The sequence below is a fragment of the Meles meles genome, chromosome 8, assembly GCF_922984935.1.
Source record: "Meles meles chromosome 8, mMelMel3.1 paternal haplotype, whole genome shotgun sequence".
Taxonomy (NCBI): Eukaryota; Metazoa; Chordata; class Mammalia; order Carnivora; family Mustelidae; genus Meles; species Meles meles.
The window spans coordinates 79,565,688-79,591,329 of record NC_060073.1 but is presented as its reverse complement, the minus strand read 5'-3'; the positions used below and the strand labels follow the sequence as shown (position 1 = coordinate 79,591,329).

General features: G+C 37.6%; 1 protein-coding gene across 6 annotated transcripts in view; it reads right to left on the bottom strand.

Annotated features, from left to right (window-relative positions):
* The window catches only part of CEP295 (centrosomal protein 295), a 53,200-nt gene that overhangs the window by 17,848 nt on the left and 9,710 nt on the right, over window positions 1-25,642 (bottom strand). For 3 of the 6 annotated variants that reach the window (XM_046014475.1, XM_046014479.1, XM_046014478.1), the window contains exons 4-15: window positions 22,215-22,339; window positions 21,405-21,498; window positions 18,965-19,060; window positions 16,646-16,786; window positions 14,185-14,368; window positions 13,550-13,717; window positions 11,028-11,249; window positions 7,371-7,463; window positions 7,114-7,217; window positions 5,256-5,393; window positions 4,734-4,831; window positions 760-4,255 (exon numbers count right to left, since the gene is read on the bottom strand). In XM_046014475.1, the coding sequence (XP_045870431.1) occupies window positions 760-4,255; window positions 4,734-4,831; window positions 5,256-5,393; window positions 7,114-7,217; window positions 7,371-7,463; window positions 11,028-11,249; window positions 13,550-13,717; window positions 14,185-14,368; window positions 16,646-16,786; window positions 18,965-19,060; window positions 21,405-21,498; window positions 22,215-22,339 (4,959 nt within the window). Of the gene's footprint in view, window positions 1-759; window positions 4,256-4,733; window positions 4,832-5,255; window positions 5,394-7,113; window positions 7,218-7,370; window positions 7,464-11,027; window positions 11,250-13,549; window positions 13,718-14,184; window positions 14,369-16,645; window positions 16,787-18,964; window positions 19,061-21,404; window positions 21,499-22,214; window positions 22,340-25,642 lie in introns of those variants that run through there. The other 3 variants (XM_046014477.1, XM_046014476.1, XM_046014480.1) reach the window with 3 other exon arrangements.

Sequence of the window (25,642 nt, the reverse complement as noted above, 5' to 3'; positions counted from 1 at the left end):
GAAACTATGAACATCAATGTGACCCTGCCAGAGTCTTCTCACCAATTCAGTAACAACAGATCTAACTGCCTATCAGCCTAAAATCAAGTCAGTTTTAGAACAGACGGTGATATTGTCACTTAAGGAAAAAGGTGGTACTAATTTTGATTCAAATACAAATGTCAACAAAGGACTATACAGATAGCACAAGACTTGCTATCTGCATAGAAGAAATTCTGCTAATTATTTTGCAATTTAAATTTTTTTTAAAAAGATTTATTTATTTTTTTTGAGAGAGACAGTTCACGAGTGGGGGGGGGCAGTGGGAGCAGACTCCCCACTGAACAGGGAGCCAACAGGGGACTCGAACCCAGGACCCTGGGATCATGACCTGAGCTGAACGCAGATGCTTAACCGACTGAGCCACGCAGCTGCCCTTGCAATTTAACCTTAGGGCAAGCTCAACGCCCTTTATAATAAAACTTCAAATGACAACCTGTATTTTTAACAGCGTTTGCATTTGGCTATGTCAAACTAAGGCTGAAATCAGCTGGGCTTCAAACATCTATTAACGTTATTAACACCATGCAAGGTAGAATCAACTTTAGTGTTTTAATTTCTACATTGTTTAAGGCAGAAAATTAAAGCAGTTAAGGTCAAACCATTTATTCTGAGTAACTGAGAATTTATTTAGGCCCGAAATTAAAAAAAATTTCTAGCTTGTCTGCGTCGGGTTACCTCCATCGATTTAATTTCTAGGTATTCAAGTTTCATACATACCTGATTATATTTAAAGAAATCCCTCAAAGTCTCTTGATGTTTCTGTACCTGTTGCTGCAGTGTTGTCTGTCTCTGTACAAGCAATTCTTCTTGGGCTTTTTGGCTATAATGCAGAACTTTCTTTTGTAGATCCAGCTGCTTCTGAAGTCCTAGGTTATCTTGCAGAGTTAAGACAGGTTGTGAAAAACACACAAGTCTATCTTGAAGTCTGGGGGTCATGGAATTGCTTGAGAGAGCTGCCTGTTCATTCTTAGATGAATACAATTCACCATGGCTTTTAGATTTAACTTCAGCAAAAGGGAGTGGAATAAATGGATGCTTTTTTTCTGTGGGTAAAAACAAAGAGGGAAGAGGATGCTCAGAAGATTCACTTGCAGTCGATTTTGTTTGGTTGTTTAACAGTTCTTCCTGGTCCTTCTCGTTAGAATGCACCACTTCCCTCTCGAAGTCCAACCGTGCTGCCAAAATACCCTGCGAAGGCAGAACAGGCGGTGATGGACTTGGAAGTCTATCCTGGGATGCTGAGATCTCAGAGTGACTTGAGACAACAGTACTGTCACTTCTGGTTGCAAGAGGCTTTTGGATTCTTTCAGAGTCATCAACAGGCGGTGCTACCTGGGATACCGATGAAGAGCTAATCTGCTCAGAGGATACCCTTTTCTCCAATTTACTTAGTCTTTGCAAAAGTAATTCTTCTTGGACTTCCTGTCTAGATCGAATGGCTTTCCTTTGTGTTTCTAACTGCTCTTGAAGTACTTTCAAATCACCATGGGGAAGCTGGACAAAATGCTCAGAAGATAACTTCTCCTCAAATTCATATTGTCTGGGCAAAACCAAGTCTTTCTGGGTTTTCTTGCCACATGGAAGAGAATTGCTTTGTGCCTGCAAGTGTTCTTGCTGAGGTGCAATCAAGTAATCTTGTTGAGGTAAAACAGACTGTGATAAACCGAAAAGCCTATCAGGCAATCCCGGTTTCTCAGAATGTCTTGAGGAAGCTGTATTATCACTCGTAGTTGAACAAGGTTCTTGGGTTCTCCCAGATTTACTAAGAGGTAATGAAGCAAGCGAATGCTGTACAACAGGGGGTGAGAAGGAAGAGGAGCCAACGTGCTCAGGAGATCTTCCTTGCTTGCACTCACTCTGTTTGTGCAGAAGTAATTCTTCCTGAGCTTCCTGTCTAGACTGAACGATAGCTTCTCTCTGTGTAGCTAACCTTTCTCCAAGCGCCTTCAAATTATCTTGCTGAGGCCGAATAAGCTGTGATATCCTCCAAAGCCTATCCTGCAACTGTGGGATCTGAAGATGGCTTGAAAGACTTCTGCTGTCACTCTCTGTTGAAGGAGGCTCCTGGGTCGTACCAGACTCAGCAGAAGGTAACAAAGTAAATGAAGGCTGGCCTACCTGGGGCTCGAATGAGGAGTCAGTTTGTTCCGAAGATACCTTTCCTTGGCTTTTCTGGCTGAAATGAAGGGCCGCCTTCTCTGTGTCCAGCCATTCTTGGTGTTCCTCCAAGTTATCTTGCAGAGGTAGTGTAGGTTGTAAAAATCCCAGATGTCTTTCCTGAAACCTTGGGATCGTAGAAGAGCTTAAGGGAACTGCACCATCACTCTTCCCTGGCATAAACTCCTGGCATCTTTCAGACTCAGCTACCTGGGACAGGGATAAAGAGGTGCCAGTCTGTTCAGAAGAAATCGTTTTCTCTAATTCATGTGGTTTATGTACAAATTCCCGAGTTTCTTGTTCAGCGCCAAGCATTCCCTTGTGTGTGTGTGACTGTTCTTGGAGTGCTGTCAAATTTTCTTGCCATGGCAGGTCATGCTGTGGAAAACTATGAGGCCCATCCTGAAATGCTGGGATTACCGGAAGACTGGAGGGAATAACACTCTCCTTTTCAGATAAATGAAAGTTCTGAATTCTTCTAGGCTCAGTTTTAGCAGAAGCTTGTGAAGCAACTAAACATGGAGCAGCCGCGGGTGGAAGTGAAGAACCCATTTGCCCAGACTCACCCAAATCTGTCTGTCTATGCAGAAGCAATTCTGCCTGGGCTTCCTGCCTGGCCTGAAGGGCATCGCTCTCTGTAGTCTGTTCTTGGAGCAATTGCAAACTATCATGCAAAGGGAAGAACTGCTGTAGGAAACGCAAAGACCCATCCCGAGATTTCTGGTTTTCAGACTGGCTTGAGAGAACTCCCTTCACTCTCTCAGATGAATACTGTTGATGGATCTTTCCAGTGCCAGCAGAAGGCAGTGAAGTAAATGTATGCTGAGCTACCTGCGAAGGGAGAGAAGTGGGTACAGTCTGTTCAGACCATATTCTTCCAACCAGTTCACTCTGTTTAGGTACACATGACACTTCTTGGGCTTCTCGCCTAGCCTGAAGGCTGTCCCTCTGAATATGAAACTGTTCTTGGAGAAAGTTAAAATTATCTGGCTGTGATAAAATAGGCTGTGAAAAACTCCAAAGCCTATCCAGAAGTCGTGGGACCCCGAGATAGCCTGAGGGAACTGCAGTATCATCCCTGATTGGAGAAGATTCCTGGATTCTCCCCGATTCAGCTCTGGCAGAAGGCAGTGTAGCAAACGAATCCAGAGATACTAATGGAAGGGAGACAGAGAGGCCAGTTTGTCCTTCCAATTTTTTCTGTTTGTATAAAAGCAATCGTTCCTGAGTTTTCCGTCTTGACCGAAGAACCTCCTTCTGCAGGTCTAACTGTTCTTGGAGAGCCTTCAAATTACCCAGGTGAGCTGTGATATTTTCTGAGGTTGACAAAGACTTACCCTGCATGTGGCTGATTACAGAAGGGCTTACAGAAACTGTACTTTTGCTCATGGCTACAAAGGATTCCTGGATTTTTCCAGATTCAACTGTAGCAGGCAGAGAACTAAAAGCATGCTCAGCTGCCACTGGTTGGAATGAAGAACGTTCAGTTAGCTTGGAGGGTATACTTTCCTTGTTCTCTGAGAACCTCTGCTGGGGATCTAAAGTTTGAGAAGTTGTTGCCCGAGATATTTCAGCTATTTCTTTAGGATCCTGTATAATTAGTAGCCTATCATGTGACAAAGGCTTTGAAAGTGTATGAGAATCTTTATGAACCAATTTATAGCCTCTCTGTTGTACTTCACTCTGTGAGAATTGCTTAGGCTGTTCCTTTGATTCCAAAGATTGCTTGGCTAAAACATCTGAATTGATTACCATGTCTGTTTCTACCTGTCTTTGTGGAAAGAGACTTTGTCTTGGAATCTGAAAATGATCTTGTTCTGATCTGGAGATCTGTATGGATGGTACAGGCTGATATTTGTTAGGACTCAACTTGGGTCTCTGACCTTCATCCCAATGCTCTGATATAACAGTGGGTCTTTCAGTATTCTGTGGTAGTACTGATTTAACAAAATCAGATGTCAGTGAAGCGGCTAACCCAGATGAGTACTTTCCTTTTAACATAGTCTGATATTCAAGTAATCGTTTCCTGGCTGTTTCAACAGACTGTCTGTGAAACCTAAAACAAACACCAAAAAACAAACATTATTCTTTCTTTCTTTTTTTTTAAAAGATTTTATTTATTTGACAGAGAGAGATCACAAGTAGGCAGAGAGGCAGGCAGGCAGAGAGAGAGAGAGAGAGAGAAGCAGGCCCCCTGCTGGGCTCCAGGCCCCCTGCTGGGCAGCGAGCCCGATGTGGGACTCAATCTCAGGACTCCGGGATCATGAGCTGAGCCGAAGGCAGGTGCCCAACATTATTCTTTCTTGATGAAAAAAATGCTCTATATTCTCATCTACACATTGAATTTAACAAAGAGCAATTTAGGGTTGGCCATTATCATGATGAAAATAGAGTAACATTCATATTGACCTTTGGGAAACCTATATACTGTAGTTCTAAGGGAATCCTGATTGGATCTTCATATAAACCAAATAATAAATCCTGAAGAGGCAGCCACACAGTATATCACATATAAATTGCACCATAGTTAATACCTGTTCTGCTGTAAAAGCTGATGTTGATAGTTACGAATCATCTGCCTATGATTATCTTCATCAGAAGTTACAGTGCATGGTGCTGGAGCAGTGCCAACCTAATAAAAGACAAGGCTACTAATTAAAAGGCAAATCCAGAAACAAGTACACTAAAGTATTTTATATAAACTGAAGTTCTACAATTGTAACTTTCATATAGCTTTATTTTTCATAAAAAAAGACTGACATTTCCATTATTAAGAAATGAAGTAACCTACCATTCTCTTTGAGTACCAAGTCCAAGAGCTCAAAATATACATTACTTATAAATCAAGGTCACATATACTGGTACCTTCTAAAAACTGAAAGATGAAAATATACATATATCTCTATCTATCTATATATGCACACACATACAGTGTTAAAAGAAAAAAATTACCAAATAAAAATTAGAAATGCATTCTACTTTCCTGAATGCTACGACTACTCATATTTTCTTATCCCCTAACAATCTATGTAGGGATGAGATTTCCTGCATCCTACCCCAATCTGCTGTGTTCTTTTCCTCTTTTCTTCTTCCAGCTGAGCCCTGAAGCAATCAGTTTCTAATCGTAACTTCTGTCGTTCAATTTGTTCAAGTAATTCCAACTGCTTTTGCTTTTGCTCTTCTATTTCCATTATCTAAGTAACAAAAAAACTAATTTATCTATTAACAGCAAACTCATATAAAAGAAAAGTTTATATTAATTATATTGAGAAGAAACAGATCTCATCACCAAGAATACCAGTTAACCGAGAAGAAAGTGGTAGTGTTTTATCTGTTACTGCCACTGCCAGAGGAAAGAAGACAGTAAGCTGGAAAGGGGGAAAGGAGAAAAAGACTGGGAAGGAAAAAAGAGGCAGAAGGGGAAGGAAAAAATAAACACATTAACTGTTCCTACTTCCTGTGGGTGCATGTGGGAGCACAGTAAATCCCAGCTCATCACTCAAGACCCATCCCCAGAGAAGCAGCAAATGATGCTCAGCCAAATTCTGTGTTTGCATCTTTAACTTTGCAGTGTTCTCAGTAAGAAAAAGGACTAAAGAAATTAAATATCAAGGCCTCACAAATAATTTGACTTCTTAGGCATACCCATAAAGGGGTGCAGTTATCTGGGGGCCAAATAACACCTGAGCAACATTCTGGGTCAGAATGTGAGGTGTGAAACAGACAGTAAGCCCATGGTAAAGAGCTGACACATAAACTCTAGTGTTACACATACACACACACATCCAAGTAATTAGAACATGTCAGAGGAGCTCCAACCCTCATAAGGACAGGGACTAGTCTGACTGGTTGTGTGCTAAATCCAGCACCTACTTCAGTCCCCAGAATACACGTAACACAAATATTTACTGAATAAGTAGAACAAGGAATGTATGGGAAGTTTTATGAAGAGGAACACCTCTGTTACAGATAATGAAGAATGATCTTGTTTTCAAAATAAAATATGTCTCAATCTGGTATTTTGCCTATTCCTAATCAGGCAAGAGTGGCTACAGCTGAGTTCTTGTCTCTCTTCCCTACTTTCCCTCACTCATAGGAGCCACTGAACTTAGACCATTTACAGTTCTGTAGTACCTCTAGAACTACACCATCAATAGAACAGTCACTAGCTACATATGACTCTTAAAATTTAAATGAATTAAAATTAAATAAAACTGAAAGTGCAATTACTCAGGTGTACTAGTCATATTTCAAGTGTTCAATAGTCCCTGTGGCTAGGAGGTACCTTAATGGGACACAGATATCGAACATTCACATAACCAGAGAAAGCTCTATTGGACAATACTGTTTTAGAACACCAATTAGAAAACACTTAGATATCTGAGAAGAAATACTGGTTTACAGAATTCTTACTCTCCAGCTGTATTTTCATAAAAACTATCACTATAAACTAACTAGCTTAGTAACAATTAGCCTCTTTCAAGGAAATCTGTGTTAAAAAAAAAATCTTGTATTAAAGCAGATGGGACCAAATGATAGTTAAAGAGGTTGAATTAACAATTTTGTTCTGAAATATTTTTCAAAAAAACTTTTGAGGTTACAAAGCATAGCTAATTCAACAAATATTTATTGAGCACTTACGATGTATAAAGCACTGCACCAGAAATGATGCAGAGTAAGTAGAATTTTCAAAAATGACCGTCTCTGTCTTTAACAAAAGTATTACAAAACAGAATGCAGTAAGGGCCAAATGAGTAGTATAAGCAAAGATGAAGTATCTTCTATCAGCTGAATGAGTAAAACAAGACAACAGTATCAAAAGCAGCCAGACAGTAAGACAAATTTTACTGATCACACAAAATTATAGAACCTAGGGGAAGAAAGAAACCTCCAAAAATAAAAATTTCAGATTACCTGTTTCTGCCTTGTTGCCATTCTAATTCTGGATGCTTCTTCTTGAGGATGAAGTAGAATTGAACTCTGAGCTACAGCTGTGATAGGCTGAGCCTCCTTCATTTCTAAGAGAATCCCCAAAACATAAATTAGTTTCAGTAATTTAGAACTCTGATACCGCTATAATTCTCTTTATTCATTTATCACATATGTAATTTTACAAGGAAAAAAATGTTAAGTTGACCAAGTTTAATTTGAGAATGTGATTAAAAAAATACCTTGTTCCTTTTCAGAGTCTGTATCCAATGAAAGTGGTTTCTCTTCACTAGTAAGTGGTCCAGAGTCAATTGTTAAAGTATCACTTTCAGCAACTGTAGCAGATACATTATTAGGAACATATTATCACTGTAAGCTTAAATCTGAATAAAGTAACAAAAACCTGCATTCAGATTAAAAATTCAATTTTGGTCCATCTGTCATATTCAGTTAAGATCCCGTCATGTTCCAGATGACTGCAGATTTTATCCATTAAACGTAAGAGCCTAATGTAAGAAGACAGGTGGGAGACTAAAACTGTAAATCTAATGTAAGAAGACAGGTGGGAGACTAAAATTGTAAACAAAAATGAAAAAAGGAAGAATTGATTAAAAAGCCTTACTGACAGTTTCAAACTCCAGGGAAAAGCAAAGAATAGAATAAGCAAGGCACCTAAGTTTAAAAAGAGAAGTTTAAGGAATGTCAATGTATCCCTGCCATTTTTACATAGGATTTTTACTGTTGCTGAAATCAGAACGGAGAAGGAAAGTTAAAGCAGTTTCTTGGACCTTTAAGATCCTGCCCGGAACAACAACAGGGTTGTCCGGAACTCTGCACTCGCTCACTCACTCACTCCTGCAGCTCCTACTTACGTGCTGCATGCCGGGGTACAGTGGTAAATTTTAAAAAGGCTTAAAGGAGGTTTTACAGGACAAGTGGGGAAACAGAAACATTAAATAATCATTCTAAGAAAAAATTACAAAACTAGTAACTGGTGTTATCAGAGAAAGAAAAGATTATATAGTAGAATATTACAGGAGAATCTGAAGTAGGCTAGGGGCTCAGGTGAGATTTGTCTTAGGAAATGACATTAAGGCAGACATCTGAAAGGTAAGGAGCAATCAGTCAGGTAAAGGTGGGAGTATAGGAATGAGTATGAGATGTAGTCAGACAAGGGGAGAGAATGAATGAAGCAAAATGATGCTGGAGAAAGCCAACTAGTACAGGGCCTTTAAAAAAAAATAACCTAGTTATGGAATGAAAATCAAAGAGCCTCCTTTTACTGAATTCTGAAACCATACTCTCTCCTACTTTGCTTTGGCCACTCCTTTTTACCACCTTTGCTGTCTGCTCCTTCTTTAGTCATCTTCTAAATGCTGGAGCCCCTCAGATGGTCTCAGAAGCCCTCTTCTCACCAAATTCTTTCTCCTAAAAGCATTCCCCTCCACCTGTGGCTTTAAATATCGTATCTATACCTGACTTTAAACCACTCTTCTTTTAAGCTATTCAATACAGCAAATACTATTAGGCATCTTCTATGTACAAGGCACTGGTCTTGCCCTGGGAATACAGCAATGAAGAAAACCCAGTTCCTACCTTCAATGGAACTGGAGGACATATTGGGTGAAGAAAGGGTCAAGAAGCAAATAAGCCAAGAAAGTAAATTTATGGTCCTGAAGATGCTGGTAAGAGCTATGGAAGGAGTGAAGGTAAGAGCTATGGAGAAAGAGCAGAGTAAAGGTGATAGGAAGTGAAGGGCATGGGAGAAGGAGTGTAGAAACTTGCCATTTTATACAGAGTGAACAGAGAAGGCCTCGCTGAGAAAGCCATGTCTCACCAAGTAGCTGAAGGAAGTGACAGTGAGGCACAGAAATAAACAAAAGTCCATCCAAAAAGACTAGCAATTTGCCAAGACTATGTTAGTCATGTTTGGTGTGCCTGAGAAATAGCCAGGAAGCCAGGTGAGTAGTCTGGAAGGGAGGTGTTGTAGAAAATGAAGTTAGAGAAAGTGAGGGTGAAAGCAATGGTGGGAGAGGGGTTTATATCCAGGCAGATCATACAAGGCTTTGATGCCACTGGAAGCACTCTGGTTTTAACTGAATGAATTGGGTAGTTGTTGGAGGGCTTCCCCCTGTGGAGTGACTCAAGGTGATTTGTGTTTTAACAGGATGACTCTGGGGCTAGATCATAGCAGGGAGGTGCAAAATCTGCAGACAGACCAGTTAGGAGGCCACTGCCAAGAAGCTATACTGGACAAGAAACATAGCTTAAACTAGGATGGTAGGTGGTGAGAACTGGTTGGACTGTAGATAGGTTTTGAGGGTGAGATCAACATGATGTACAATGATCTGGATGCGGGATATAATAAAGGGGAGCCAGAATGCCAAGCTTTTTGACTTGAGTAAGAGAATTTTACTGCCACTTACTGAAATGAGGAAGTATGTAGGAAAAGCAAGGGGAGGAAAGGAAGGGATATTAAGAGCTCACTTTTGGAAAAGTGTAAGATGTGATTACAAGGTAAGATGTCAAAAAGACATTTAAATAAATGAGTGGGGTTCAAAGGAGAGGTCAAGGCTAGAAAGACACTCGGATGTCATGAGAATAAAGATGATAATGTAAAGTCATGGCATTAGCATTCAACTAGTGAGTGTGAAAGGACCTAAGAAACAACTTCTGGGAGCAATGAATGACTAGTGGTTGTAGAGGTGAGAAAGGCAGCAAAAGAAATCACAAAGGAGGAGCCAGTAAGGTAGGAAAACTGAGAGGGTGTTGTCAAGAGGTCAAGTGAAGAAATTAGTTCCAGGTTTCCTGTTGTACTTAGGATAAAGTCCAAAATTTAGACAGACTGTAAGTCACTTCTTTCAGAAGCCTGGTAGCAAAATATTTCCATACAAATCTAATTGCATTAAAAAAAAAAAAAAAAGACAAAACTCTTGGAAAGAAAACAAACAAACAAACAAAACTAGAATTATGTTACCATGACGCATTTGTTAGTCTGTAACTCCAGATAATGTTCTTGCTTGACCTTTGTAACTTCTGGATATTTACTTAACAGCCTTTTTGTCTACCAAAAAAACCTTTAAAAGTGACAAAGAAACCCAATTTCTGGTGGCAATGTGAAATAAACACACAATACACTATATTCAAAAGCTGTTAACATGTTCAAGAATCCCTTGATTCAGGAATTCTTTTAAGAGTTGTTCCTAAGGAAATAAAGATATAGGCACACTGCTAAAAGGATGTTCACTATAGCACAAAACATTTTCCACAAGTAAAATTAGAAATTGGCTAAATGTTTTAACAATAACAAATTCGTTAATTCTGGTTCATCAGTTATACTGGACTATTATTAATATATACAGTGTCCCTTGAACAATGCCAGAGTTAGAAGCCAAACCTCCCACTTCAAATTTTGACTCTCCAAAAACTTTACTAACATCCTATGGTTGGCTGGGAGACTTACCAATAACACAGTCAGCTGATTAACAAATACTTTGTATCTTATGTGTATCACATGCTATAGTCTTAAAATACCTAAATTTTTAACTTTTTCTGTGATTTTTGGCTATGCAGGTTCTCTGTGAGTTTTTTCAAACTGTCACAACCTCTAAAAATCTATGTTTATGCAAAAAAACCCTGCATGTAATTGGACCCATGAGTTCAAACCCATCTTCTTCAAGGGTCAACCATGTATAAATACTACAACTATGTTAAAGTGTGCCTGGAAGAAGGTTTTTAAAGGTTTTTAAACATTTACTGCCTTGAAGTAGCAGTACTATGGGCTTTAAGCATTTTCCTCCTTTAGACCACTATTCTTTGATGTTTCAGGAACGAGCATCTTTTCAAACAACTGAGAAAGGGTTTGTGTGCTACAAAATGAGACACTTGGGGAGTAGCACCTTGTTCCTGCCCAGAGGATGACGTCCTCTCCTCACCAATAGTTCCTCCTGATTCGACTGTTGGTGCTTTACTCTCAGTTTCACTAAGAGCTGTAATCACTTCACTTTCATCCTCAGACATGGATTTAATCGTCCAGAGAGATTTTTGGCTTCGGATCTTATTTAGTAATTTTTTAAAAAGAATTTTTGAAGGGACTTGGTGGGTCTTTATTGCCAAGGGAACTAAAAGAAAAGAAAAAAAAAAAAAAAAAAAACACTTATTCAGGACCTATTACATACCAAGCAAATTATTCTATTATACTTAGCAACTGCCACAAACACTAGTTAAGATAAAAGCACAACTTTGTATTTCTTTATATTTTTCATTTATAATTTAACAACATATACAATTATATTTGACCCCAATGGCAATTTTATAACCAGAAATAAATTTCAATTTATATTTAAATAAAGGCATCAAAATTCAACCATCTTCCAACAATATGCACGCAACACCGATTTGACGCTTAAAAATTTATCACAGAGAGGCTTATTCTGCTTGCTAAATGATGACAGAATGCTTATCACCTAATTAACTTGTGTGAGATTAGCATTCAAAATATGTTCTGTAAGGTTTTATACTCTATCCTAGAGAAGGGTCCCAAATATGGTTCTGTACTTCTTAGTAAGCTACAGAGGAAAACATTACTAGTTATAACCTTAAAAGCCTATCAGGTGCTCCCGAATTATTCCTGGTACTATCCAGAGAACTTTTTTCCCATCTAACTTCATAAAGAGAACCCTTTCAGTTAAAAACAAAATTCTTCAGTTATTTCCCCAAACATCTTTCCCTGTGGGTTGATGGTACAATACCAAAACTCAGCATAGTACAAACAGCTCTGTAAGGGGACAAAACTGTGTTGCAAATACATACTTCTCTGGCTTAATCAAGGAATAAAATCTAAGAAGTCCCCTAAAGTTGAAAACTGGCAAACTGTAGTTTGGTCTGACACACTTTTTAAAAAAACACTTAATTTTAACTTACAAACAATAAAGTACAAAAAATCTAAGAGTACAGCTTGAGGAATTTTCCACATACCTATGTGACACCATCCAGATCATTATGTAGACCATTCTGTAGAACACTACCAGCACATGGAAGGCTCCCTCATGCCCCTTCCCGCTCAGTACACCCCTTAAAGATAACCACTGTTCTAATCTCAAGATTAGAACTAATCTGTCAAGAACAGATTAGTTTTGTCTGTTTACTTTTTTTTAAACTTCAGAAAAATATGGTATTATACTCAGGAACTCTTTTTTGCCTGGCTTCTTTCAATCATCATTATTCTGTGACTCACTCAAATTAAATGTTACCTATATTTAAAAATAAGGATCTTTTAAATCAATGGGATTCCTAGATTCTTCTGAAAAGTCAAGAGAGTTGACAACATCGAATGAGCAATTCCAAATGGGATCAGCAGGAACTGAAAAGTAACTGTCCCTTTAGATAAGGCAAGAATTGCAATTCTGACAAACTAGAGATCTGAGTATTAGTCCCAACTTAAAAACTGAAAAAAGCTGGATGAAATAGTAGAAGTATCTTCCTTAAAGGCACTGCTGATTTGGTGAGGAAATCAATGATTTTTCAGAGGCCAGAAAGAAAGTGTAACTGGGAATTCTGGAGGATATGAACCCTGAACCCATTTTCTGATGTTTCTGACAAACCACAGTAACCTTACATTGTTTAGACAGCAGTCTAGACATAGGAGACAGGGATAGAACCTACAGTATACTAGGAGTCTCACCCGAGGAGTTGAATAGGAGACCCACATAAAGCTGGAACCTCCAAGGCCTACCTATCCACAGGGTTGGATAAACATTTATTAAGAAAGCTTGAATGGTTTTGAACAAAGGCAGTGTTTGTAGGTATGGGGGGCGGGAGAGATCAAAATAAAGAGAACTTGGTCTCTAAGGAGACGTGAAGTAAAGGGGGAGTTGTTATAGGTAATGTTCACTGGTCTGGCTTAGATATTATCATTCACTAACATGAGGAAGACAAGATTTCAGTATCCAAGAGAGGTTTAAATGTATCATCAGACAGGAGTTTTAAGTAGCTATTGGACACCCAAGTGAAAGAGTTAAGAATGGTGGGACAGAGGTGAAGTTTAGAAGATAGACTGAAGTTTGTGCTACTCATCATTGTACATGAAGTACTTAGCATTAATTAATACAGTAGGATCTCTGGTGATTTGATTAAAGTCTGAAGACAATGCTGAGCCTTCAAAGGACTTCAGAATTGGGCATCTAACTTAACCTAAAAATCTTCAGACTATATGTATATGTGAACAAAATGACTTTCCTCCTATGTATACAGAAAGGATCTTTAATGAAGGAAATCTAAAAACATGGCTTCCTTCTTCCATCATTCCCATTAGTATTAGTCATTTGTTTGCACTAAAATTAGACCAGATTTTCCTGTTGGCAAATTACTAGCATTTTTTTTTTCTAGGAAATATGGTAATGTTCAGCTCAGAAGTTTTTACCGTCTGTTTCACTGGAACATATTGTTTCGGCTTCTGTAACTGGACTGTTTTCAGTTTCTCCTACACTTTCTTGTTCCATTGAAAGGTCCAGTTCTTCATCTTGGATCTGATCAGTCACAGTGGGTAAAGGTTCCGGTTCGAGGTGCAAAATCAGGTTTCCTTTCACTTCTCAGTAAAGAAAGAGAGAAAGAGGTTTCCATTCTGAAATGACTAAAAAGAACTTGAGCATAAAATTTTAAAGGCCATTTCTTTCTTTCTTTCTTTTTTTTTTTTTTTAAAGATTTTATTCATTTATTTGGGGGGGTGGGTGGGGGGAGAGAGAGACAGCGAGTACAAGCAGGGGGATGGCAGGCAGAGGGAGAAGCAGGCTCCCTGCTGATCAGGGAGCCCAATGTGGGAACTTGGTCCCAGGACCCTGGGATTAGGACCTGAGCCAAAGGCAGATGCTTAACCAACTGAGCCACCCAGGTGTCCCATTAAAGGCCATTATCATTCTAAGTATAAAATATGAGGCCGTCTTTCAAACTGAGAACTTATCCCAACATAAAAACTGCTTTGTTCAAATACAAATGTATTCCCCCACCAAAACACTTAGAAGCACTGCTGAAACCATATGGAATGTAGAAGAGTCTTACTCCTGTCTGCATTGTACATGTCTTCAAAGGCAAATTCCAGCTCTCTCTGCCAGTCTTCTTTCATTTCACTGCGTTTGTATGGAAGCTCAACGAGTTGCAGTGGCATCTGTGCCACAGTCTGTCTCCTACGTGCCAGGTCCTCTTGTTGGAGTTGTTTGAGTTCTTTCATTAGTTTCTCCTGAGTCTTTGAGAACAGAGGGACTTAATCAACAACAGTTCAGTCACAGACTTTAGACAATAACATTAACAGGAAGGGAAAAGTGGAGAAATCATGACTAACAGGGACTGGACTTCTCTCCCTGTCCCTCCTGTGTTCTGCCACAAAAAGACATTAACTATTCATTCTGAATAGTTAATGTCTGAATGTTTCATACTGAAACCCAGATACCATGTGAGATGCTAGGAACACCATCTTACTCTTAGCCTAGAGATCAAGACACAGATAATTAGTACCATGTTAGTATTATGGAAGGATAGCATCAGTTAGGCCACAAATCTTCCAAATTGTTTTCTGCGTACAGGTCTTTCTCAGGATGGCTGGGAAGGGACAGTCTCTATGACCGGCCGTGGCTCCTACAATGCACTTTGTTCCAGTTCTCCCTGTAGCCAGCAGCATGTATGTAACAGGCCTAGGCAAGCACCAAGATCCACAGCGGCTGGCCTACCAAGTATTTCTTGTCATTTCACACTTTTACAAATCCTCATGATGAAAGGGGATACGTATGTACTTCTTTAACCTCAAAAGATCTGGCTAATATGAAAGTTTAAGTACAGTGTTTTAGTGAGGTTACTGAACTATATTTTGGTGGTGAAGGACAAGTGAGGGAGGATAAGGGAAGACCTCTTACCCCTGACTTGAGGATTTAGCCCGATACAAGTGGGTGGAGGAGGAGTACAAATAAGAAATAATAACTGGAGCACAAAGGTATGCAGACGAAGGCATGGGGCATTCAGGGAGAATACACTGCTCCAGGGCGTGGGTAGGAAGTGTATGGTCAGGGGGAAAAGACCGTATTGGAGAAGCAGGCAGAGGCCAAATACTAGTTACAACAGACACTAGCAGAAAACAAGATCTCATCACACAATGGCGTCTACAGCAAAAAGGCTCAAAAAGGCTCCCACAGGGAAAAGGAAATCCTCTACCAGTGGTGAGATTGCAGGTTTTGATGACCATTCTCATGTAAGAGACAGAAAGTCAAAAGGCAGAGAGCCTATGTAATAGTGTTTGCCAAGGGATAATATAAACACTACTTATTTTCTTACGTAAAGTTTTTATAAATTCATTTCGTTTATATTAAGATTCAAATGATTTCAGTAAATTAACTTCTAAGTTATCTGAAGAAATACACTACTTCTGGGTCATTGAAAGTATGGCATATTATTCTATTTGACTTATTTTATAACAACTGCCACCATTACCACTGACATTTGCTGTGAGCCTAAGAAATTCCAGGCACAATTCAAAGGGTTTTACTAAACTCATTTAATCCTCACAAAACAGACAAAAAAACAGAATTCAGAGATGTTAGGTAACTTGCCTGAGGTCAACCAGATATCAGCTAAGCAGTGAAGAAGGGAGAAAATTCCAGGCAGACTGTGGAGTCTACCTTCTTAACCACTAAACAGTCTGATTTATGGAAGAATGCATTCAGTTTATAATTGCTTTTCACATTTTTTCTATTGGTTTAAATCGTAGATGAGAATTACTGGTAATAATTCAGACAATCAGTTATTTTAGTCATAATTTACTCACAGTTTATAAAATCTAAAAAATTTAAGGGAGGTCATGTATAACCAGTTAAAATTACACCAATGAACTTTAAGGCCTGTAATTCCTACAGAAATACTTAAAAACTCACTCTTTACAAGTGTTTGAAACATCCAAATGCATTAATCAAATACAGAAGAAATGGTCTGACTTTGAAAATGAATCATTTTTATGCTTTGTTTCAGGATACACACTCACTGAATAAGCAGAACAGAAGTGAAGCTAAAATTATAAAGCCAGTCTTCATTATACATATTGTATGGCTCTATGACACTTTCTCAAGGCTCCCGGAAAGCCAGGATCATGACTCTACCTTTCAATCAATACTCCGCAAAGCCAACAAGTGCTTTGCGCAGTAAAGAGTTAATAAACAGAATCCTAAACTTTGCAGAACACAAATGCAACTCATTAAATGGGAAAAGCAATTAATTTCTTTTCAGGCCATTTCTGTCTGCTGAAAATATTAAACTTTTAATAAATTCATCATGACAAAAACTTTTAGAACATCAATATACTATGACAATTGCTTCACCCAACCTGAATTTGAAACAGGAGGTAAAAGCTGGGAGTCAAAGACTGTTACTTTCACATTCTTCATACCTCTGTACTTTGAAAGCATTTACACTAATCAGTTAGTGCTACAGTCTATCAGGCCATCTGTCTACCAGCAGTGGTCCCAGCCAGAATTCTTACTTGAGCCAAATGGATCTTTTTCATTGCTTGGAATCCCCGTGCATGAGCCTTTTGATACTGTTCCATTCTCTCCTGTGCTGCCTGTTTTTGTCGTTCTTCCAATCTTTTAGCTTCTTCTTCAGCAGCCAAATGAGGATCTGGCTAGCAGTCAATTAATAACATTTTAGACAATTTTAAAAATTGTGAAATAAGGTGATAACTAAAAAACGACCTTAAAGTCATGCTTTCCTACTTACTGTATTTTTAAAGGCCCACAATTACCAAGCACATGTATATATGAAAAACATCAAATTGTTAGTGAAAGTTTGGCAAGTTGGTTCATTTTAAACCAGATCACACTATTCTCACCCACACATTTCTCCATTGCTGTTTGCTAAGAGATTCCAGTAAAACAACAGTGCCGTAAGCAGTCACAAAGCCAGCAGTTAAGAAGCCATAGACAGCAAAGGTCATTGAGGGAAGCACTGGGATTGGTCTTTGCTTTCCAGTCAACATCTGCAGCTTCACTTTAATCTCAGGAAGGCCAAATCACCAAACTACTTGCATGTAATTTCTAACTTCCCAAAACTTGTGCATCATCAATGATTACATGATTATACAGTCAGCTATCATCTCACCAAACTAACAAGAGCAAGTTAGCGGGGCAAGGGCACATAACCTGGATTAACTATTATTCCGTGAATGTTCACTTTCAAATACAGATAAGCATTTCAAATGTAACTTAAGTAAACATCTTCTTATATTATTTTATATGTCAAAATTCTTAGGTGAAATGATGATGATTATGAAGGCTATCATAGTTGACCCTTAACATGGGTTTAAACTGTGCAAGTCCACTTATACAAGGGTTTTTTCCAATAAATATATGGGAAAATATTTTGGAGATTTGCAAGAATCTGAAAAAACTTGCAGCTGAATCATGGAGCCTGGAAATACTGAAAAATTAAGAAAAGTTAGGTATGTCACGAATGCATAAAATATAGGTAAGGTACTGGTCTAGTTTATCATTTACTGCTATAAATACATAAAAATCTCTTATAAAAAGTTAAAATTCATCAAAACTTACACACATAAGCACATACAGACCAAATGTGGAAAGCATTCACAGTCGAGAGAAACATAAAGAAACATAACGATTCAGTATTTAAGTCCTAACAGAATGCATTACAGTTAATTTTAGGCCACATCCTGTTGTTACCGCAGTGAGCACTAAAACACTGTGTGATACTAATCATTTCTGCATGAGAAATTCACCTTTCCAGTAAATTGCATATGGTGGTAAAAAGTGATGTCTCATGGTTCCTGTGTACTTTCCATGGTGTTTATATGAGTGCAATACCATCAACTTCGAATAACATCATGGACCCCTACAAACTACCACTAGTGACCTTGGAAGTGCTCCGAAGAAGCATTACTCGAGAGAGAACTGCAAAATGTAGGGTAGTAATCACAAAAGCAAGTTAGCCACAGACTGAAGTTATTATTTCTATGTGATAATAAGACTGAGGTTGTAGTAATAATTTATGATTTTAAACAAATCAAGATTTATTCTTATTTCTTAGAAGTTAATTCTCCAATGAGAACACTCATCTTAGGTCTTGATGAATAGTGATTTTAACAACTGCCATTAAGCAGTTAACCAAAATGTGCATTTGCTGCAATCTAAACTCCACAGGACAGCTCTACTGAGAAATTCTGTTTTCCCAGGAGCCAAATATATCCAACATGAAAAGAAATTAAAATCCAGTTACAAAGAAATAGCAATTTCAATAACAAGGATTATCATTTCTCACTTGCGAGACTGGCAACACTTTCTGAACCATAATCATCCATACAAGGAAATGGAGTAGGGTATGATGATTAGTCCCCTAAGCTGCCAATGCTTTTTACAAGGCAATTTAATGATCCATATCAAGTATCTGTATCAAACGTTATATAGTTTGAAACCAGTAATTTCTCTTCTAGAAGTCTACTCTAAACATACCTCAAAGCTGTAGACAAAAATGTACAAGATTATGTTTGCATTATTTACAGAAACAAAAAGAAATTAACAAAAGAACAAGGTTAAATCTATGATGAGATATTAAGTGCCTATAAAAATTATGTTTTGAAAAGTGTATGTTTATACATAAAGGCCATAATGAATTCATTAATGTATTAATCACATTACTTTTAGGTGATGGAACTGTAGTCGTTTTTCCTATGGTTTATGCTTATATGTATAGTTCCAAATTTTTCACAGAGAACATGTATAGATATAACTTACTTCAGTGAAAAGAGAAACAAAGTGAGGATTGTAAACAACTGTAAGTCAATCACCTGCTCTGTGTCCGTCTCTCTGCTCACAAAAGTGCAAAGATGATGATAGGTGGATCTACCAGTTTTCACATTAGAAGTTCTCTTTAGTTCAATGTTCTGAAAAAGGACCATAGACAATGGATTATTAGGCTAACAGTATTTTCAATTAAAGCTGGACCCAATAAAAATAATTTTGTAATCGGTTATCCTTATTCATTTTTCTCTACATGGGCTCTCTTTTCATTACCTGGAATCTAGGTTTAAAAGCTAGATCATATTAAGGCAAGACCAGGAACTCAGGAATGCTGTACACCACACCACAGCAGGAGGCACAGCGGCGAACTGCTCCCCTATTACGGATTCTAAGTTTGATCACTTGGTTATGCCAAGTTGTCTTTTCTTTTTCCAAACAGAAGTAGGACAATGGATAAATGTAGAAGGATGGTAGATACCTGCCTGGTGCCAAAGTATCACCTCCCAGACTAATCGGTCATTGAAAAGAGAAAAATATACCTTTATGATAGAGATCTCTTGTAGTCACCACCATAGCCAAATGAGACAAATACAGAATATGAGAGACTAGTCTCTTCAAAGAGTCTGAAATAAAAAAAGCTGACTATGGATTGGCTCAGTGGGTAAAAGCCTCTGCTTTCGGCTCAGGTCATGGTCCCAGGGTCCTGAGATGGAGCCCCACATCAGGCTCTCTGCTTAGCGGGGAGCCTGCTTCCCTCTCTCTCTGCCTGCCTCTCTGCCTACTTGTGACCTCTGTCTGTCAAATAAATAAATAAAATCTTAAAAAAAAAAAAACAAAAAAAAGCTGACTATGGTTGCGTGAGATAATGATCTATACTGATAGAGAGTAAGACAAGACAAGGAGAAGCAATGGGTGAAGCCCAGCTGGATTCTGGTTTAAAAAAGAAAGAAATTGTAAAATAAAACAACTTAGGGACAACTGGAGATCTTGATTATGGACTGCATATTAAGTGGTATTAAGAAATCAATGTTAATTTCCTTCGTATAATACTATGGTTGCATAAGAGAATGTCCTTATTCTTACAATAAGGAGTATAATGAAGTATGCAGGGTGAAATGTCATCTCTACAATTTACATTCAAATGTATACATTTATACTATTTGAAATCTATACACATATTTATACTATTTGAAATCTATACACATGAATAGATGTAAACAACTATTCACTGTGTTTTCCTTTTAATTTCTCTGCATATTGAAAATTTTCATAATAAAAAGTTGGGGAAAAAAGTACAACTACACATTTGCACATAATTCATACTTGCACTTATGCAGGTGTCTTATTTGCTTTATGTAAAAATGTGACCCTGGCTTGAGAGGCACATTAGGAATTACAGCAAAGGAAATCAAAAGGCATCATGGATAAAGTACTGCTTGCTTTTTAACACCATACCGAGGGAGTGACTGAAATCTGACTCTCCTATTTGAATCTTGCATCAAATGTCGGCATGGCAGATGGCTCCACATAAAAGCGGGAAGGCTGACAAAATGAAAGGCTTAAGGCAATATCTGGTACTTATCCTGATCTTACCTACAGAAAATATACTTGTATATACAGTGAAATCAGATATCCCTATATCTATGGGGTTTTTTTACTTCCATTTTTTAGATAAAAATAACTATGTAATTGTAAGACTCATCCAGATAGCCATTTCAATAACTACAACAAGCTATTATAAAACAAAAGAACCAATACCTTTTAAAATTAATTTCCACTTTACTCAATAAATGTCTTTTTAAAAATAAGCTCAAAATCAGAAAAGCACACATATTACTCCCACGGAGAAACAGACCTCTCTCATCCACTTTATGTAATCTTGTGTAAATTTATCTGACCCTAACTTCTTTACCTGTGAAGTAATGACTATTTACAAAACCCAAGTCTTGAATGTGAAAAAGTCGATAGTGCAAATAATCTAGTTTTTTCCTCTGTAAATAGAGGGCATTAAAAAAAAAGACCAAGCCAGTTATAGTTTTTAAAAAGTCAAACATGGTTTTTGAAACAACTAAAACAAATTAAGACAATTGGTGAAAACTAAATAAAGACCGAACTAAAACAAATTAAGACAATTGGTGAAAACTAAATAAAGACCGAATATTAGGTATCAGTTATTTGAATACCTTTTATAAGGTGCTTTTATAAAAAGTACTTATACATCAGAGATATACACTAAAGAAAGGACAAAATGATATCTAGGAATATTTTTAAATACTCCAGACATATTCATGTGTTACCTGTAAGCTTAAAAATTAAGTTTATGCATGGAGCACTGGGTGTTGTGCAAAAAGAATGAATACTGTTACACTGAAAAAATAAAATGAAAAAAAAAATTAAGTTTAAACAAATGAAATTTTGAGCTGCACTGAATTCTAATAGTAAAGAAGTATTATAACCTAGTTCTTCTCAGCACTCAAAGTAATTCACCTCAAAAAGAGCTGGGGGTGGTGGTGGTAGACTTGTAATTTTGGCCGATCTCTCTTTTTCCACAAGCAGTGCTTCCTTTCGAGCTGTTATATGCCTTGAAAGACAAGAGATGCCCTAAATTAATGTCTCAGGTAATATTAGATCACAACTCTCAGAGCTAAAATATAAAAGCCACAGGATATCAAGAAATCCCCCAGCCTGATCCCACAGGCTCAATATGCTCTTTAATAAACAATCTATACGCAGTGGACATGTAAGAAAATGTGTACCAAGTAAAAGAGGTATATCTTTAAAGACATAAAGACCTACGGTGAAACTGACCCAATAAACATCTAATGTTTCTTCATTTAGAATAGTGCAGTGTAAAAATAAGAAATGTTGATAAGGATGGGTCACCGTACAAAATGAGCATCATGGACTGGTAACAGGCTCCACCAACTTTACAACATGCAAAAATGATTTGCCAAGAGTCTAAACCTCTTTTCGTGTTCTTAATTGCACTGATCTTTCTTTCTTTCTTTTACATCAGAGGCAGACAACTGGGGAACATGCATTTTTGAGCTAGCCATACATTTCTCCATAAACTAAGTAATTGCTAAAGTCACTGGAGAAGAGAAAGCTCCCGGGTTACTTTGTGCACCGAGGTAAACTACACTTCCACTGCTATTTTTTAAACCAAGTTTAACAAACCAATGGATATACCATACGACTTATATTTAATAATTATGTTTAACAGTACCCAGTATGCTCTCTACTTCTAGCCATATCATGTTTCAGTGGAAAATGGGATAAATTTCGTTATTACTTTACCAGGTTTTTTGTTTCGCTAGTTCTTCTTTTTTATTCTTTTGTAATTTCAGAGCTTCTTTATGCCTCATTTCTGCTTTCCTTCTTCTTTCTGCTGCCCGCCGTGCCAGAGCATTCAAATCAGGTTCCTAAAAATATATATTACTTACAATGTCATGTTAAACAAGATTAAAATGCCAAACATATAAGTAATATCGGTGGTTCTCTAGTCAGGGCAAAATCACGAAGGTATTCAAATAACTGAAGTTTGAGAAATGCACTGAAGCAGTTTCTTCACTGAAACTATGTAGATGGGTCATAGTTTCTATCCATTTTTTCACCCTGTCTTTTTGATTGGAACATTCAGTTCACTTACATTTAAAGAAATTATATTGAGAGGTACTCAATACTCCCTCCACTCGCTAAAGCACAAAGTTAATGGTGGCAAAAATAACAGTATAAAAACCAGATGTCACAATCTAAGGCTATTACTAAAAACACAGAGTAAACCCAAGGAGCAAGAACATATTTCTTAAAGATACTTATTTTCCTCACTAATTGTTTGATATCAAAGACCTGCCTTCTTTGGAACTAGGTTGCTTATTTTGTGCAACTATCTCTGGGACCACAATCTAGTCTTTTCCAACCGTGACTCACAATAAACAAACCATGGTCAGGGAACAATGTTAAAGTTCTACTTTGTCTTTCTGAAAGTCCTTAAAGAATTTTTACTATTTGTGTATGAAATACAAGTGATTACATAACATTCAACTACACATGTCTTAGAGGTATGAAGAATCATAATAAAATGGAAAATCTGAATTCACCCCAATGAATCTGTCCAAAATGCTTAAAACAATCAATTTTTGGTTCAGAACGTTGTTTTATTTACCCAGATAGTTAAGGACTGGAAGAGAATAGTTCCACTTTAAAAACCACACGAAGACAGTGACTCTTACTCGGAAATGCATCCAGCAGTATTACTGTAATACATGAATACACCAAAAAGTTGAGGCAGGTCTGCCAGGGCAGCCCCAACATGGAGCACCCTGGGAACCCCAGGCTGCTCCAGTTTAGTCATCTTGCTAGTACAGCCCCCAGCTGAGAACACATGAGATCCCTGGTCCATGCCCAAGCCCACTCTAGTTGTCCCATCAGGGTGGTCCCACAGCGCAGCACACCTGGCCCCGTCCCATGACTGTAGGAGCTCCACTCGCTAGCCAAAGCTACCAGCCACACTCAGTCTACACTGGGGACATTCCTAAGACCACTCCCTCAAGACCAGGAGAGGGAGTCGTTCCACCTAATTCCCAGAATCAAACACAGAAAGTCAGACAAAATGAGGAGATAGAGGAATATGTTCCAAATGAAAGAACAAAGCAAAACCGCAGAAAAAGAACTAAACAAAATGGAGATAGGCAATATACCTGGTAAAGAGTTAAAAGTAATGGTGAGAAAGATGCTCCCCAGATTTAAGACTGGATGAATTCAGTGAGAACTTAAACAAAGAGAGAAAAAATTAAAAAAAAAAAAAATCAGAGCTGAAGAATACAGTAATTGAAATGAAAAATACACTAGAGGGAATCAACAGTAAGTTAAAGGATGCAGAATAATCAATCAGTAAGCTGCAAAACAGGGTAATGGGAAGCACCCAAGCTAAACAGCAAAAATTTAAAAAATAATAAATTAGAAAATGAGAGTAAGTTAAGGGACCTGAGACACCAGCAAGTGTAACAGCATTCACATTATAAGGATCCCAGAGGAGAATAAAGGGGCAGAAAACGTATTTGAAACAGTGGCTGAAAACTTTCCTAACCTGGGGAAGTAAACAGACTTCCAGGTCCAGGAAGCACAAGAGAGCATCTAATAACATTAAATCAAGGAGTCACACACCAAGACACATTAATTAAAATGTCAACAATTAAATCATCATCATGAAACTAGCCTTACAAGTAATGTTAAAAGGACTTAAGTGAAAAAGAAAAGGCCATAACTAGAAGTGAGAAAACTATAAAAGGAAAAAATTCCAATGTAAAAGCAAATATATTGTAAAGGTAGTAGAGCAATCATTTATAAAGCTAGTATGAAGATTAAAGGATAAAAGTAGAAGCATCAATTATATCTACAATACTTAGGGGACACACAAAATAAAAAGACACACAGAGAAAGACACACACACACACAGAGAAAGACACACACACACAGAGAGAAAGAAATCCAAGCATTAACACTAAAGAAAGTCATCAAAACACGAAGGAAGAGAGCAAGAGAAAATGAAAGGAACACAGAACTACAAAACAATCAGAAAACAACAAAATGGCAATAAGTATGTACCTACCAATATAATTTCTTTAAATGTAAATGAAGTAAATGTTCTAATCAAAAAGAAAGGGTGAAAAAATGGATAGAAACTATGACCCATCTACATGTTGTCTATAAGAGACCAACTTAGGACCTAAAGACATACAGACTGAAAGTCAAGGGTTGGACAAAGATATTCCATACAAATGGAAATTAAAATAAATAAATAAATAAAGCAAGCCAGGGCAACAATACCTATATCAGGCCAAAACAGACTTTAAAACAGACTATACCAAGAGACAAAGAAAGACACTACATAGTAAAAAGTGATTAACCCACTAAGAGGCTGTAACAACTGTAAATATCTAGGCACTTAACATAGGAACACTTAAATATATAAAGTAAATATTAACAGACATAAAAGGGAGAAAGTTACAGTAATACAATAGTAGGAGACTTAAACAGCCACTTACATTCACAGATAAATCATCCAGATAGATGGACTTAAAATATACAGAGATTACATTCAATCCCCCCTGACCCATCCCCCCAAGAAAAACTGTAGAATACACATTATTTTTGAGTGCACATGGAACATTCCCCAGGATAGAACACATGTTGGGGCACAAAACAGTCTCAATAAATTTAAGAAGTTAAATCATAATAGGAGCTTTTCCAACCACAATAGTATGGAACTAGAAATCAATTACAAGAAAAATACTGAGGGGCACCTGGGTGTTTCAGTCAGCCTTTGGCTCAGGTCATGATCCCAGGTCCTGGGATCCAGCCCCGCATCGGTCTCCCTGCTCAGCAGGAAGCCTGCTTCTCCCTCTCCCACTCCCTCTGCTTGTGTTCCCTCTCTCTCTGTCAAATAAAATAAATAAATAAATAAATAAATAAATAATAATAAGATCTTTAAGAAATAAACTGAAGGAAAAAAACCCCACCAAACAAATGGAAAATAACATGCTATTAAACAACAAAGGGTAACAAAGAAATAAAAAATAATACATAGAAACAAATGAAAACGGAAACACAATGGTCCAAAATCTTTGGGATGTGGTAAAACCAGTTCTAAGAGGGAAGTTTATAGCAATATGGGCCTCAAGAAACAAAAAAAATCTCAAATAAGTAACCAAACTTATATCTAA